This window comes from Accipiter gentilis, chromosome 32 (assembly GCF_929443795.1).
Source record: "Accipiter gentilis chromosome 32, bAccGen1.1, whole genome shotgun sequence".
In the NCBI taxonomy this organism is placed as follows: Eukaryota; Metazoa; Chordata; class Aves; order Accipitriformes; family Accipitridae; genus Astur; species Astur gentilis.
The window spans coordinates 9663726-9676104 of NC_064911.1; the positions used below are offsets into that span (position 1 = coordinate 9663726).

Here is a 12379-nt window from a genome sequence, read left to right on the forward strand (position 1 = left end):
GCCTCCTTTTCCTGAAGATACTTAAAAAATAATGTTGGGATCGCCCGTTTTCCTCTGAGACTTCAATTACAGTAAATGTCGCTATATGATGTGATATAGGCAACCTTAGTTTGGGTCTTAAGAAGAACATTGACATGTGCTTAGACTGGAGGCTGAGAGATTTAGGGTGAACTCAGTTATCTTTCCTTTGAAGAGCGCTTATCAACCTTACCCGAAGTGGCTATGGGTTTAGATTTGCCTGGGATTTGCAGTTCTGTGGGGAAATGATACTTACACAGAATGACAGCAGAGGGACAGCGTGGAAACCAGGAATGGTCCTCTTCTGGAGAGCGTGTAAGAGACCAGATTGTCCAAAACAGGGGATAATGGTAACATAGATGATGTGTGTCCCTGGCAGCTGGAGCCCTGGACACTTGCAGAGTATCTGCTGTAACCTACATTTCCAAAACCAGAGGGTGGAGTATCACCACAGGACTCTTTCTATAGGCAGGGGAAGTAACGCAGGTATAGACTGTTTACAAGCTGGTATAAAGAAGCAATAAATTAAGCACTATTGTGCAATTTAGTCAGCTCGGTCCTCGTACTAATCAGATATGATCTGAAGGCGTTAGTTCTGGCATAGGCAAAACCCCAATGGAGTGAGTTCCTTCAGTTTATTTACACAGGTGCAAGGAACATGTTTGTACATACATGCACAGAAAAAATGAGTTTTAACACCCAAAGTTGGGTCATTTTGCAAATGTAGCAGACTGATATGCAGAGAAATTCAGGAAGCAAAGGGAAAGTGGTACATCAGGGACTATAAGGTGAAACTGTCAGTATCTCAGTAAAGGCACTTGTCACACAGGTGGACCTGGCAAAGTGCTACTTGTGGCTTCTGCTGTATGCTTTGAGCAAAGCATAGAGACAACTGCGTACTTCAGTGAACTATGATAAACCATTACCAGCTTGAATTTGTGCTCTGTTGACTGAATGCCATAAAACCACTGTCTAGATCTCACTTTATATTTCTATACCATTTCACATGCAGTCTTTGCTGAATTACAGCATTTTGACTGCTCATGAAATAAGGAAAGGTGTTGAGGTGACAACTGAACTGGTGCGCATATATATATATATATATACTTCAGAAACATAAAAAGGTTTGTTTCTGTATGTAGAAAAAACATCAGTAACTGGAGTGGATTGATTTTAAATCCATGAATTAAAATAAGTAATTTAAGTGTGTTTCATATTAACAAGCAAGAAACTTCATATAAATAATTGAGTTTAGTCCTGTGTTGAATTTGTACTTTCTAGTCATTTTCCAAAGGAAAGGTTGATTCTTACTGGTTTATAACATTGAAAAAATAGTTGATGCTCAGCTAAATACATAATTTTGGGTAATACTTGGTACTTGTTTGTACAAATATGAGTGACAGTATTTATTTCGTGTGATTTGCCTGATTCAGTAAATTTTGCTCTGATCTCAGTTTTCTAGATCTGTACATGCAGAAATCGTGTATTTCTAATTAGGTAGTTAAGTTTCACTTAAGATATATTTAACCTCTGGTTTGGATAGAACTTCTTAATTAAATAAAAAAAAAATCATAATCAGTGCTTTTAGTTAGCTCTGCGCAAGAAATTAAAAATATGGGTATATATTAAAAAGATTTAACAAGACATCTTTTGAATACAGCTCCCTTTGTAAGCAGGGAAAGTATTAATCATTCAGTGAACCAGAAACTGTTTCTGATATGTATGGTCCTTTAGATATGCAGGGATGATAGTTACTGATACTGTTCTTTAATTATTGGTTGAAGGAGGAAGATAACATTTCCTTATCCACTTTAAATCATCAAGTTGTTAATTTTGGTTTGTGTAGTTCATTTTAAGACACAGTTTTCTCTGTAGGCTAGAAGGGATGATTGCTGTCAAAAGCTGCTTTTAGCACTTCAATATACGCTGTTTTCAGGTCATCTTCTGATGACTAAATTCCATAAGACTTTTCAATTCAGTTTGCCTTGGTAGCAAACACATACTGGCTGAACTTCACTTCATAATTCTTTTTATTTTAATACTTTATACTAAGCCTAGACCTCAACATCTGTAGCTCTCATTTCAAAGGTAGTACTAATTATGTTTTCTAATTAGACTTTGTTTTTTAAATGACAATTTACGTCCTTTAATTACTCTCTGTTTTGATAAGAATCTTTATAGAAGGAAATTCCTTGAAGTAGAGTAACCGTGGCTTATTTTGAGGGTTGAATCCGAACTAGAGAATGGCATAATTAGGTGTGTTAGATTACAGTCATGTATGTTTATTCAAAACAACACTTTAGGGCAAATTAGTAACTGTGATAGAGTAGACTAACACCAGTAAGTCATTGTTATGGAGACTTTTAAAGGCTTTTTAGCCTGTTTTGCACCAATGAAAAAAGTGAGAATATCAAGGTCCCTTGCTGAATTTGAGCTGTCTGTGACTTTTTCTGAACTATTCAAAAGCACTTTAAACTCTCTTTTACCAAGTGCCCAGCCAAGCTAACCTGACACGTAGCTGTCTCCAAGAGACGTGCCCTCCCTTGTATTTTCCCTTCTGTTGGTTGAAGCAGATTAACTGGCCAAAACAAACTAAAAATCCCTAATCCTACAGAAAAGCTTGTTGAGAAATCAAATGATAGCTAGTACTGGTGGAGACAGTAAAGAAGGATTGCTCTTTCTGGTAACCAGCAGCTGGTACAGTGCTTATCCATGTTGTAGAACAGCCCTCCCTACAAGCAGTTGTGCGTGCTCTTCTTCCCTAAAGCACTAAGTGTAAATCTGATTAGCTAGTAAATCATAGAAAGTGTATTCTGTAGTGTCATGTGTTAAATAGTTGGAGAGATGTGATGTAAATATTGCACAGAAATGGATTAATTCACAGTTGTTCCCAAGATGTTTGAAGGAGATAAGAAATTCTTAGGTTTGTTTATTGCAGGGAGGGGAATTGAACATGGCATGACAGTCTGGTTAGAGGCAGTATTCTCATTTATTTCTTTGAGGAGCATGTGCAAACATCAGGGTTAAGGTCATAACAGTCTTGCCATGTTCTCACCCCTTTAATTCCTGGGTCTTTAAAATAAAAATCCAATCCACCAAGGGGAAACAAGAAACTGGAGTGAGAGTAGGAACTTAGGTTAGTTTTAATTTGATCAGGCTGAGACAACCCACCATTCTGTCTTATCATAAATGTAAGATTACTTTGCTTTCTGGTTAGGGATGAACAGGAACCTTTGTTACATATTGAAAGAAGAGATTTATTCTGTGAAGACCTGTGTTGACTCTGAGCTGTGAAATGACAGAAATGCAGTACCTGCAGACAGAAGGAACTACCTATTGCAGCACATAACTCCATCTTGTAACGGCCCAGGGTTTGAAATAAGGGGCTTACCACCTAACATCTTTCACATGTGAGAGAAAGTACATACACAGGGAAAGCCTAATGTCTGTCACAATACACCCAGAGATTTTTAATATGTGTGCAGGGGTTGCCTTTGTGATAAAAAGGGAGAGGCGTGTGTCTCAGTGAAAAATGTGACTGGCAAAAGCTTCGCTTGTTCGCTCCCCCCTCCCCAGCAAATTGCCTGAAAGTGGATCATAAACAGCGATGCATCATTACTATTATCTCCTGGTGTGACTCACTGAGCCATATTTAGCGGCTCATCTTTTGGGGAGAATTCTTACTCAGAGCAAGTAGAATGTGGAAACGAATATTAAATGTTAGACTGTTATGTCACTGTTGCATTAGAATTTCTTTCATGCCAGATAGAAATGTCTAAAAATGGCTTGAACAGCAATGCATTAGTTTTCTCCTGATTCAATGCTCTTGTTTACATTATATTTATCTCTTTTTGGGCAACAAGAATGTGTTTGTTGATTGCACTAGCGAATTCATGGATATTTCAGTGTTTGGATTGCTGGTAATGTTAGGTAGCAGGTGGCTTTTGGAGCATGCTTTAGGCTTTTTTTACTTCGGGTTTTTAAGAGCACTGTCCTTTTGATTGCCTAATCATGCCTCAAATTAATTCTCTGTGATTTCTTTCTATTCTCTTTTAGTTATAAAGACACTGCCTGTGACATCCAAGTATGGCTCATAACATTGATCCCTGTTAAGATTCTTCTGTCCTCCTTTTAGAAAGATTGGTTTTCTGGAATACTAACAGCATCCTCCCACCGTATTTTGCATTAATTTAGTACCTTGAAATTTAGTCTGCTTTTCTTGACAAGAAAGACTAGCCAAGGCAGTGATTGCTAGTGGACCAGCCTCTCTGTCTTTATCCCTAGATGAACTCTAGCCTGAGGATCCAGAGCTCTGTTTTTCTGGTGCTGTTGCCAGTGTCACTTTTGTTCCATGTCCGCTGCTGTAGTAAAGTACTGCGTTGTTTGTTTATGTTGCATGTATGTTGACTCAGCTTTCACTTTGAAACAGCACTCAAGATTTTTACATATGCACTGGGAAATAAGAATCCTTTCTTGTGTTTTGTGATATTGATAACATATTAACAAAGCTGTGTTAGTAAAAGAAATAATCCTGTGTTCTGTTACAGGTTTTGGGATTTGAAGTTGATACGGTGAACTCTGTCCAGTTTTCAAACCACACAGGTAAAATTTTACGTATGTCTCCAGATACCACTCCAGTCACTCAGCTCTACTCAACATGTGGCTCACCTCATCACATGACAGGGGAAAGGAGATTGGTCTTATGTTTTCATTCACATTTTCAGGATGCAGGACAGAAATGTAATATTCATGTTTTGATTCAAATCTCACAGAAGTCTGTATTTGGGATTAGGGCATGATATGATGTGGTAATGTCCTGTTCTGCTACTTCAGAGTGTGAGTTTCTTTTTTAGGCAGTAATCTAATTAGCTCAGTGAAGTAACACAAATACGGCCATCTACGCAGGCAGGCCTGTGAACAGGGGAGTCTTCAGTACTGTTTTCTGTGCATTATGGCCCTATGACACTCATATTACCAACCCAAACAGAAGAATACTGAGCTTGTATTGAAATGCAATGTTTCCTCTCTTTAGGTGCCCACCCAGATGGCTAGCAAGTATCCTAAAATTACATTCTGGAGGGAAGAAGCGGGTGGGGTGTTAATACATTTGGGTGTATTTTTACTTGGGTTCTAAGCCTGAACACAATGCACTCACATTATACTTTCAGACTTCCTAACACTCACAGTGCTAGAGGACTTTTACTTTTCAAAAGAAAGCTGAAATTTATGTTTATTTTAGCAATATCTTTCACCCATACAGGAGGTCCAAGTGGACCTATTTTTTGATTAATAGAGACACATCTATTGTCATGGTGGTGGCAGGTTGTTTGAGGGGAGATCTACTCTGGATAAAGAAATTCTAAGGGTGTCTTAAAAAAATAATCCAGGAACAGATTCTTACTTTAACACTTGGAAAAGAGCAAAAATTGTTTCTGACAAATAAAAAAAGAAAAGACAAAAGTTGAGAGTTTCCTAGTATCTCACAGGTACAGTGTTATTAATAAACTGCTAATTTTTGGAACAGAGAGCAGACCAGGAAGCCTCTGTCTTCTCTTACTATGTTGACCTCCATGCAGCTTTCAGAAGGTTATAAGATGTTTCTATCATGGAAGGAATTTAGTGTCACCCTGGGAAGAAGAAATGAATGTTTCAAAGGTAGCTAGAAAGCCATCTCTGCTTGTTGAGGAGAGGCACGAAAGAGGTAATAATTAAACAAGGCACGTGGTCTTTCCTGGCTCAGGCAAAAAATTGCTTATTTTGTTTGTACCCTTTGGCACAGTACAAAGGTTCTCTCATGTTTTTAAGAGATACTTAGACGTGACTTATGTTTTTTTTTAAAGTATTTAGTTTTAAAGTTTGGGATTTTTTGTTGTTTAGTTTTTGATAGCTGGGTAAAACTGTTGTAATCTTCCGGAAACAAAGCAATTTTTGCATGTGAAATAACTCGGCACTCAAAATGGATGAGTACCTGTCATTTATTGGCTTTCAGTTTCAAGATTAAATCAGCTTTATAGGGCGTTAAAAGAGCTTAATAGAGGTTTTATTGGACCATAAACTGAATGTGTCTGAAGGTAGGAAGATTACATTACCAATGGGATGACCAGATTCTTAAAACAGAAAAGAAGGAAGATTTTTATTTTTTAATAGTATCTGTGGTGGGTTGACCCTGGCTGGATGCCAGGTGCCCACTAAAGCCGCTCTATCACTCCCCCTCCTCAACTGGACAGGGGAGAGAAAATATAACAAAAGGCTTGTGGGTCAAGATAAGGACAGGGAGAGATCACTCACCAATTACTGTAATGGGCAAAACACTCAACTTGGGGAAAATAGCTTAATTTATTACCAATCAAACCAGAGTAGGGTAATGAGAAATAAAACCACCCCTCCCTTCTTCCCAGGCTTAACTTTACTCCTGAATTCTCTACCTCCTCCCCCCCAAGCAGTGCAGCGGGATGGGGAATGGGGTTTGGGGTCAGTTCATCACACATTGTCTCTGCCGCTCCTTCCTCCTCAGGGGCAGGACTCCTCACACTCTTCCTCTGCTCCAGCGTGGGGTCCCTCCCATGGGAGACAGTCCTTCATGAACTTCTCCAACATGGGTTCCTTCCACGGGCTGCAGTCCTTCAGGCACAGACTGCTCCAGCATGGGTCCCCCACAGGGTCACAAGTCCTGCCAAAAAACCTGCTCCACCGTGGGCTCCTCTCTGCATGAGGCCACAGGTCCTGCCAGGGGGCTGCTCCAGCGCAGGCTTCCCCCAGGGTCACGACAATCTTCAGGGGCATCCCCCTGCTCCAGTGTGGGGTCCTTCCCGGGCTGCAGGTAGAGATCTGCTCCATGGTGGACCTCCCTGGGCTGCAGGGGGACAGCCTGCCTCACCATGGTCTTCCCCACGGGCTGCACGGGAATCTCTGCTCCTGTGCCTGGAGCATCTCCTCCCCCTCCTTCTTCACTGACCTGGGGGTCTGCAGGGTTGTTTCTCCCATGCATTTTCACTCCTGTCTCCCGGCTGCAATTGCAGTTGCACAGGTTTTTTTTCCCCTTCTTAAATGTGCAAACCCAGAGGTGCTACCACTGTTGCTGATGGGCTCGGTCTTGGCCGACGGTGGGTCTGTCTTAGAGCTGGCTGGTATTGGCTCTGTTGGACACAGGGGAAGCTTCCCGCAGCTTCTTACAGAAGCCACCCCTGTAGCACCCCAGCTACCAAAACCTTGCCACGAAAACCCCATACAGTATCACAGCTGAAGAAGGGTTACCAGTGCTTCATTCAAGGTTTGGCAGACAACAAAGATGGTAGAAGCAACAACAATTTAGTGATTTTTTTCCCCCACCATAAGAAGGCCTAAATGAACATCCCAAAACCAAAAATGTCTCAAAGATCACAAGTCTTTAAAATATTTGGAATTTTTATTTTTTCTCCTGGTGTTTAGAAGTCGCATTATTTTTTTTTTCTGTAATCTTGATTATCTTAGTAAATGTGTTAAAAATCCCAAAGATTGCTGCACACAACTTCATGACTTTGGGAAGCAGAGCTTTCAGAAGAAAATCACAGTTAGGTAAGTGTTTGGCACTTGCCAAGTGTGAGTAAATGAGATTATATTTAGAAGTACTGGTCATTTGGCTGAAAGAGGAAGGAATGGAAAGGGAAGGTTGGCCACATACTCCCTTTTATGGCAGGTCTGGTTTTCTAACACTACAGTTTTTTCATGAAACCCTTTCTACCCTTTAGTAAACTGAAGGATAGATTCTAAGCCCAGTTGGCTTTGCACCTCCCCTTTGAGAGAGGCATGTAGGAACACGTGGTATCCTCACACGAAGACTTTTCCAAGCTTGAACATTTACCTGTGCCTGCACACCAACTTGCACTAGTACCTGGAAATCAATGTACCGCTGTAGGGATTAATGAACAGAAACTGCCATGCTGGGCTGTGGCTTGTGTCTGGAGCAGTGCCACAATACATAGGAATCGTATGTTGGATGAATGGGTGAAGATAACTTGATTTTCCTACAAGAACAAGATTGTATGAGAACCCTTTCTGTCGTCATCATTAAAGCTGAAGGGCAAATTTCTCCTTCAAAATCTACCTGTGAACTTTAGTTTTTAAAAGAATGCCACATACCAGAGGGGCACAGGTAGCAAAAGTGTGTGAGATTTTGGACATGACGTTCTTTCTTTCCCCATCCCCATCTTTAAACCTGGTCTTGTTAGCAAAAGATAAAAGCAGAGAGAATTTATGACTAACAGGCTTTCTTGGGTGAATCATTATTGCTTTTTTTTGCCCTGTCTTTAAATTAGTGAGATACAACAGGCCTATTTCTGCTGACTCCCGCTCAGAAAATTCAGATTTCTTTAGTCTCTGATAATCCTGAAATTCGGAAAATGTGCTTTAAATCAGTCCCCTTGGGAGAGCAGTTTGTCATGTTGCTTGGTGAGGAATTTTCATGATTAGAGTGACTCACCCTTGAATGGCATCATGCTTCATGTACAAATAAAAGAAGCTGTCATGCAACCTACAAAGATTCTGTGCTTTTTATTCTATTTTACTGTATTGTTTGCAGAAGCATCTCATTGTCTGATGTGCAAAAATAAAAATCTAGATTTTTTTTTTATTGTATCATTGATTTTTGGGGATGCATTTTTAATTCTTCAGTGATTTTTGTTTTTAATTGATAGGTTAATGATAAGCGTATAACGTGCTTACTTTTCCATCCAAATCCTACCTTTGAAACTGCTCCAGAACAAATAGCCTGGGCTTTTTTCTGTTCCTTTTTATTTTTAAGCAAAGCACTTTTGACTTCCACTTAGTGGGTGTGTAGTGGGTGGTTGGGTTGGCTGGTAGGTCTAATACAAGAGAAATTATAATTATGTCTTGTTGATGTGATTCTTCATAGTCTACCACCCATATGCAGTCATTCACACCTGTGCAGTGTGGGACAGAAAGAAAAGATCTCCAGTCATGCCTAACACTGGTAGCATTTTACTCCCACACTGATGAGCTGTAAAAAATCCAGTGGATACTTTGGTACTGTATTTCTGGTTTTGTTGAAGGCCTCCTGGTAGCTGAAAATTACGTCATGTGTTTAGAACAGGTTGTCTGCCAGAGTTTGTATTGGAATTTTGTGACACAGCTGGGACCAGATTGCCTGCCCATCATGTGCCTTAAACACTAGATCTTTCTTCCTTTTTTCCCATGTAAAGTACTTGGTTACTGAAGCCACTTGGAATAGTTTTGCAAGGAGCACCACAGGAGGAACTCGGACCTCAGAACAGAATGTTCTGGGTTAGAGAACAAAATCTTACATGCCTTGCTATACTTAAATGGTAGCTTGTTTTTTACTTTTGTTTGGTTCGGGGGTTTTGTTTGTTTTTTTTCTTCTGATATGCCTAGGATTTTTATTCTTTTCTTTTTTTCTTTGTGTTTGAAAGTATTTAAGAAGCTTATAAATACATTCCAAAAGAGAAAAAAATATACCAGTAGAGAAAGGCAAGAAAGAAAAGTATGTAAATTCATCTTGGGTGCAGTATTAGCTGCTTCTCTTGGTTGTGGTTTGGGGTTTTTTTCCTTTTTCATACAGATGAACCAAGACATTTCCTTAGAGACTAATGAATACGTTTATCATTTTAGAGGGATAAGTGACAAGTGGCATTGTATCCTACCTGTTTTTCATTCCCTTATCTGCTAAAAGCAAATACATAACATTTAATTGCAATAAAAGGCTGTAACACAGATCAGCAGAAGGGGTATAAAGATGTTTAAATGTTTATGTTCATCTATGTGTTTAAATTTATTACTAATCTGGGAGACTAATGGAGTCAGTCTGAGCCAAGTGCAGTTTTGGAGTGCTGTATCATGATTTGCAGTGTTCTGTCTGTTCTCTCAGTCCAGCACTGAGGGGAATTTCTTGGTGGTTTTGTAACCAAAACAAGGAAGACTCAGCTTTCTTCCTCTGTGGAAGATACAAGCCAAGATCTCACCTTAATATCCAAGATAAAAGAGTAATAATTTGATCCAGCTGCCATGCCTAACCAGCTCTGTAGTCTCCAAATGGGATGCTGTTGTTCTGCCAAGTACAAACTTGAAACTCATTCTTTAGTTTTCTTGGCTGTGGTTCTTGTATAATGTGTGCAAGCAGCCAGGTACTGTGAGACTTTGAACTTCTGTATTGTGGAGAGCCTCAGTGGAAATATTACTGCAGAGTAGGAGTTAGAGTAAGTGGACAGTTAAACAGAAGATTTTAAGTTTTCTCTTGCTGTTTTTCAGATACATTTAGTGGTGTAGGCATAGGGATAACATTTCTAGGAAGCTGACTTTCTTTTAGGTCTTGCAAGGCAGCTCTGGGCCTTCAAATGTACTCATTGCCAGCCAAGTTCTTATGTCTAGGCAGGAAGACAGTGATTCCTCATTATCATCCTTAAGTCCAACCACTCATGCTTTTCCATAAAGCCAATTGGACCTCAGATGTTTAAGCTTGCTCTTGGCATTCCCTGCTAACTAGCTTTGGGTTCAGAGCTATGCAGTGGTTTTCTGACCACACAGTATCTATCTGGATTTTTTGCCTTTTCCCTTTCAAGATAGTTCCTCTCCCTCTTCCTGGGACCCCAAGGTATCAATCCTTCAGTTAGTAAAACCTTTTTTGAACCTGAGTAACTGGCTTTTTCTTCTGTCCCTCTACAGAAGATGCTTTTTGGTTGTATATTCCACCAGGAGAGTAGGATAAATGCAGGGTCGTGGGATTTGCCCCTTGCTCATCATGTTACATGAAGTTACCCTGGGGAGAGGGCTTAGGATGATTTCCATCTTGCTGCCAGTTTTGATTTTGCTTGTTTCTTCTTACTCGAACATAATTCAACTCCTAGTGAAATCACAGTTCTCTGCAGATCCAGTGAAGGCATTGCCCTTTTTCTTTTCTCTGAATAGCTGGGACTTCCTTAGGGCCTTTTTTCCTCCAGCTATTGTGTGATTAGACTTTAGGTTGTATTACATGTCTTACCAGGTGCTAAAAAGGATCCTCTAGATACCCTTGGAAGTCATTGCTACAGAGTTCAATATCCCTGTCCCATGTGGGTAACTTAACAATTCCTGAGCTGAGGCTGGGCTGCTTCTAACATTATTTCCCTCCTTCAGTGGAGGATTGGTGTGACATGAACCCCATGCATTGACCGTTTAAGACAGTTTGACATAGGAAGGTGAACTTCTAGTTAAATAGTGAATGCGCAGGGTTCCTGTGTAGGAATGGCTCCCGAGAGTATCTAGATTGTCTGGACAATCTATCGTAGTTATTTTTATGGCCATGTGTAAGATGAATGACTGCTCTTTTGCCAGCTGACCTTGAGTCTGGGTGAAAACTGCATTCAGTTTCATTGATAGGCACAATGGAGTAAAAAGGACTCTGGTTGTGTCTCTATATGGACTGGTTTTGCAGTGCTAATAGAAGTAGAGATTTGGGGAAGAGGAGAGGGCAGATTATTTCTCTCTGAAGCTGCAGATGTGACAGAACAAACATCTGCATATGTGTTAAATACTTGAGTTAGTTGTAGTCAAGGGTTCCTCATATACTTGGGGCTAGATGTTTGCCTATGTGTTAGGCGTTGCCGTTTTGAATATCACTATGTTCTGCAATGGAACTACAGCCCTAACAAATGGGAATCCCTCACTTTGTCCCTTTCTTCACAGAGACTTTTTAAAAAGCATTTGCTAGGGAGAGAAGTATAGTGGCTGATGCGAGTCAGTACCCCAGCCAGCTGGCAGCGAGTTGTGTTTTAGAGGCTAGGCCTTTGTGAGCTGAGGAGAACAAAATGATCCATCTGCTCACCCTACTGTGGGTGTATTTGCATTCATAAGAAGGAAAACTGAAAAATGTGCTTATCCTAGGCTCTAGGCACCTTTTGGCAGTTACTCTAATAACACAGTTTAGAGTGATAATCAAAGCCAACAGTTTTTATCACAGAATTTTCTAACTCGGAGAGCGGAAGTTAAAACAAACAAAATACCATTGTCTTCACACAGAGGTGGTGTGGAAGAAGATACCTCATTTAACATTTCACCTTTCCTAATTCCAGTTAATAAAAGGATAAGCTTTTTAACAAACTGTTAATTTATAGAGGTTGGAAGAGTTAAGTTGTGGGTGCTTCATCCAATATCCTGGAGGAAGCCCCATTCTTATATACAAGGGAGTGATGGCTGCCATCTAGATGGGCAGACTTTGATGACGAGGTGCAAGGTGCTTTTATGTTTTTCAACAAATGTTCAGAGTCTGTCAAGGAAGTTTAGCTTATTTTTTTTACCTTCAAATTGGCTGCCATGAAGCTTGGTCCATTGTTTGCTGAAATCAGGTCAGCTTCTCCCAAGTAACTTCACCTTC

The 12379-nt window shown here is 40.1% G+C and overlaps 1 protein-coding gene across 1 annotated transcript in view; it reads left to right on the forward strand.

The window, feature by feature from the left end:
• Nucleotides 1-12379, forward strand: part of PDXK (pyridoxal kinase) — a 54805-nt gene that overhangs the window by 17518 nt on the left and 24908 nt on the right. Inside the window, exon 2 of the mRNA XM_049834748.1 lies at nt 4566-4620. Coding sequence (XP_049690705.1) covers nt 4566-4620 — 55 coding nt within the window. The remainder of the gene's footprint in view (nt 1-4565; nt 4621-12379) is intronic.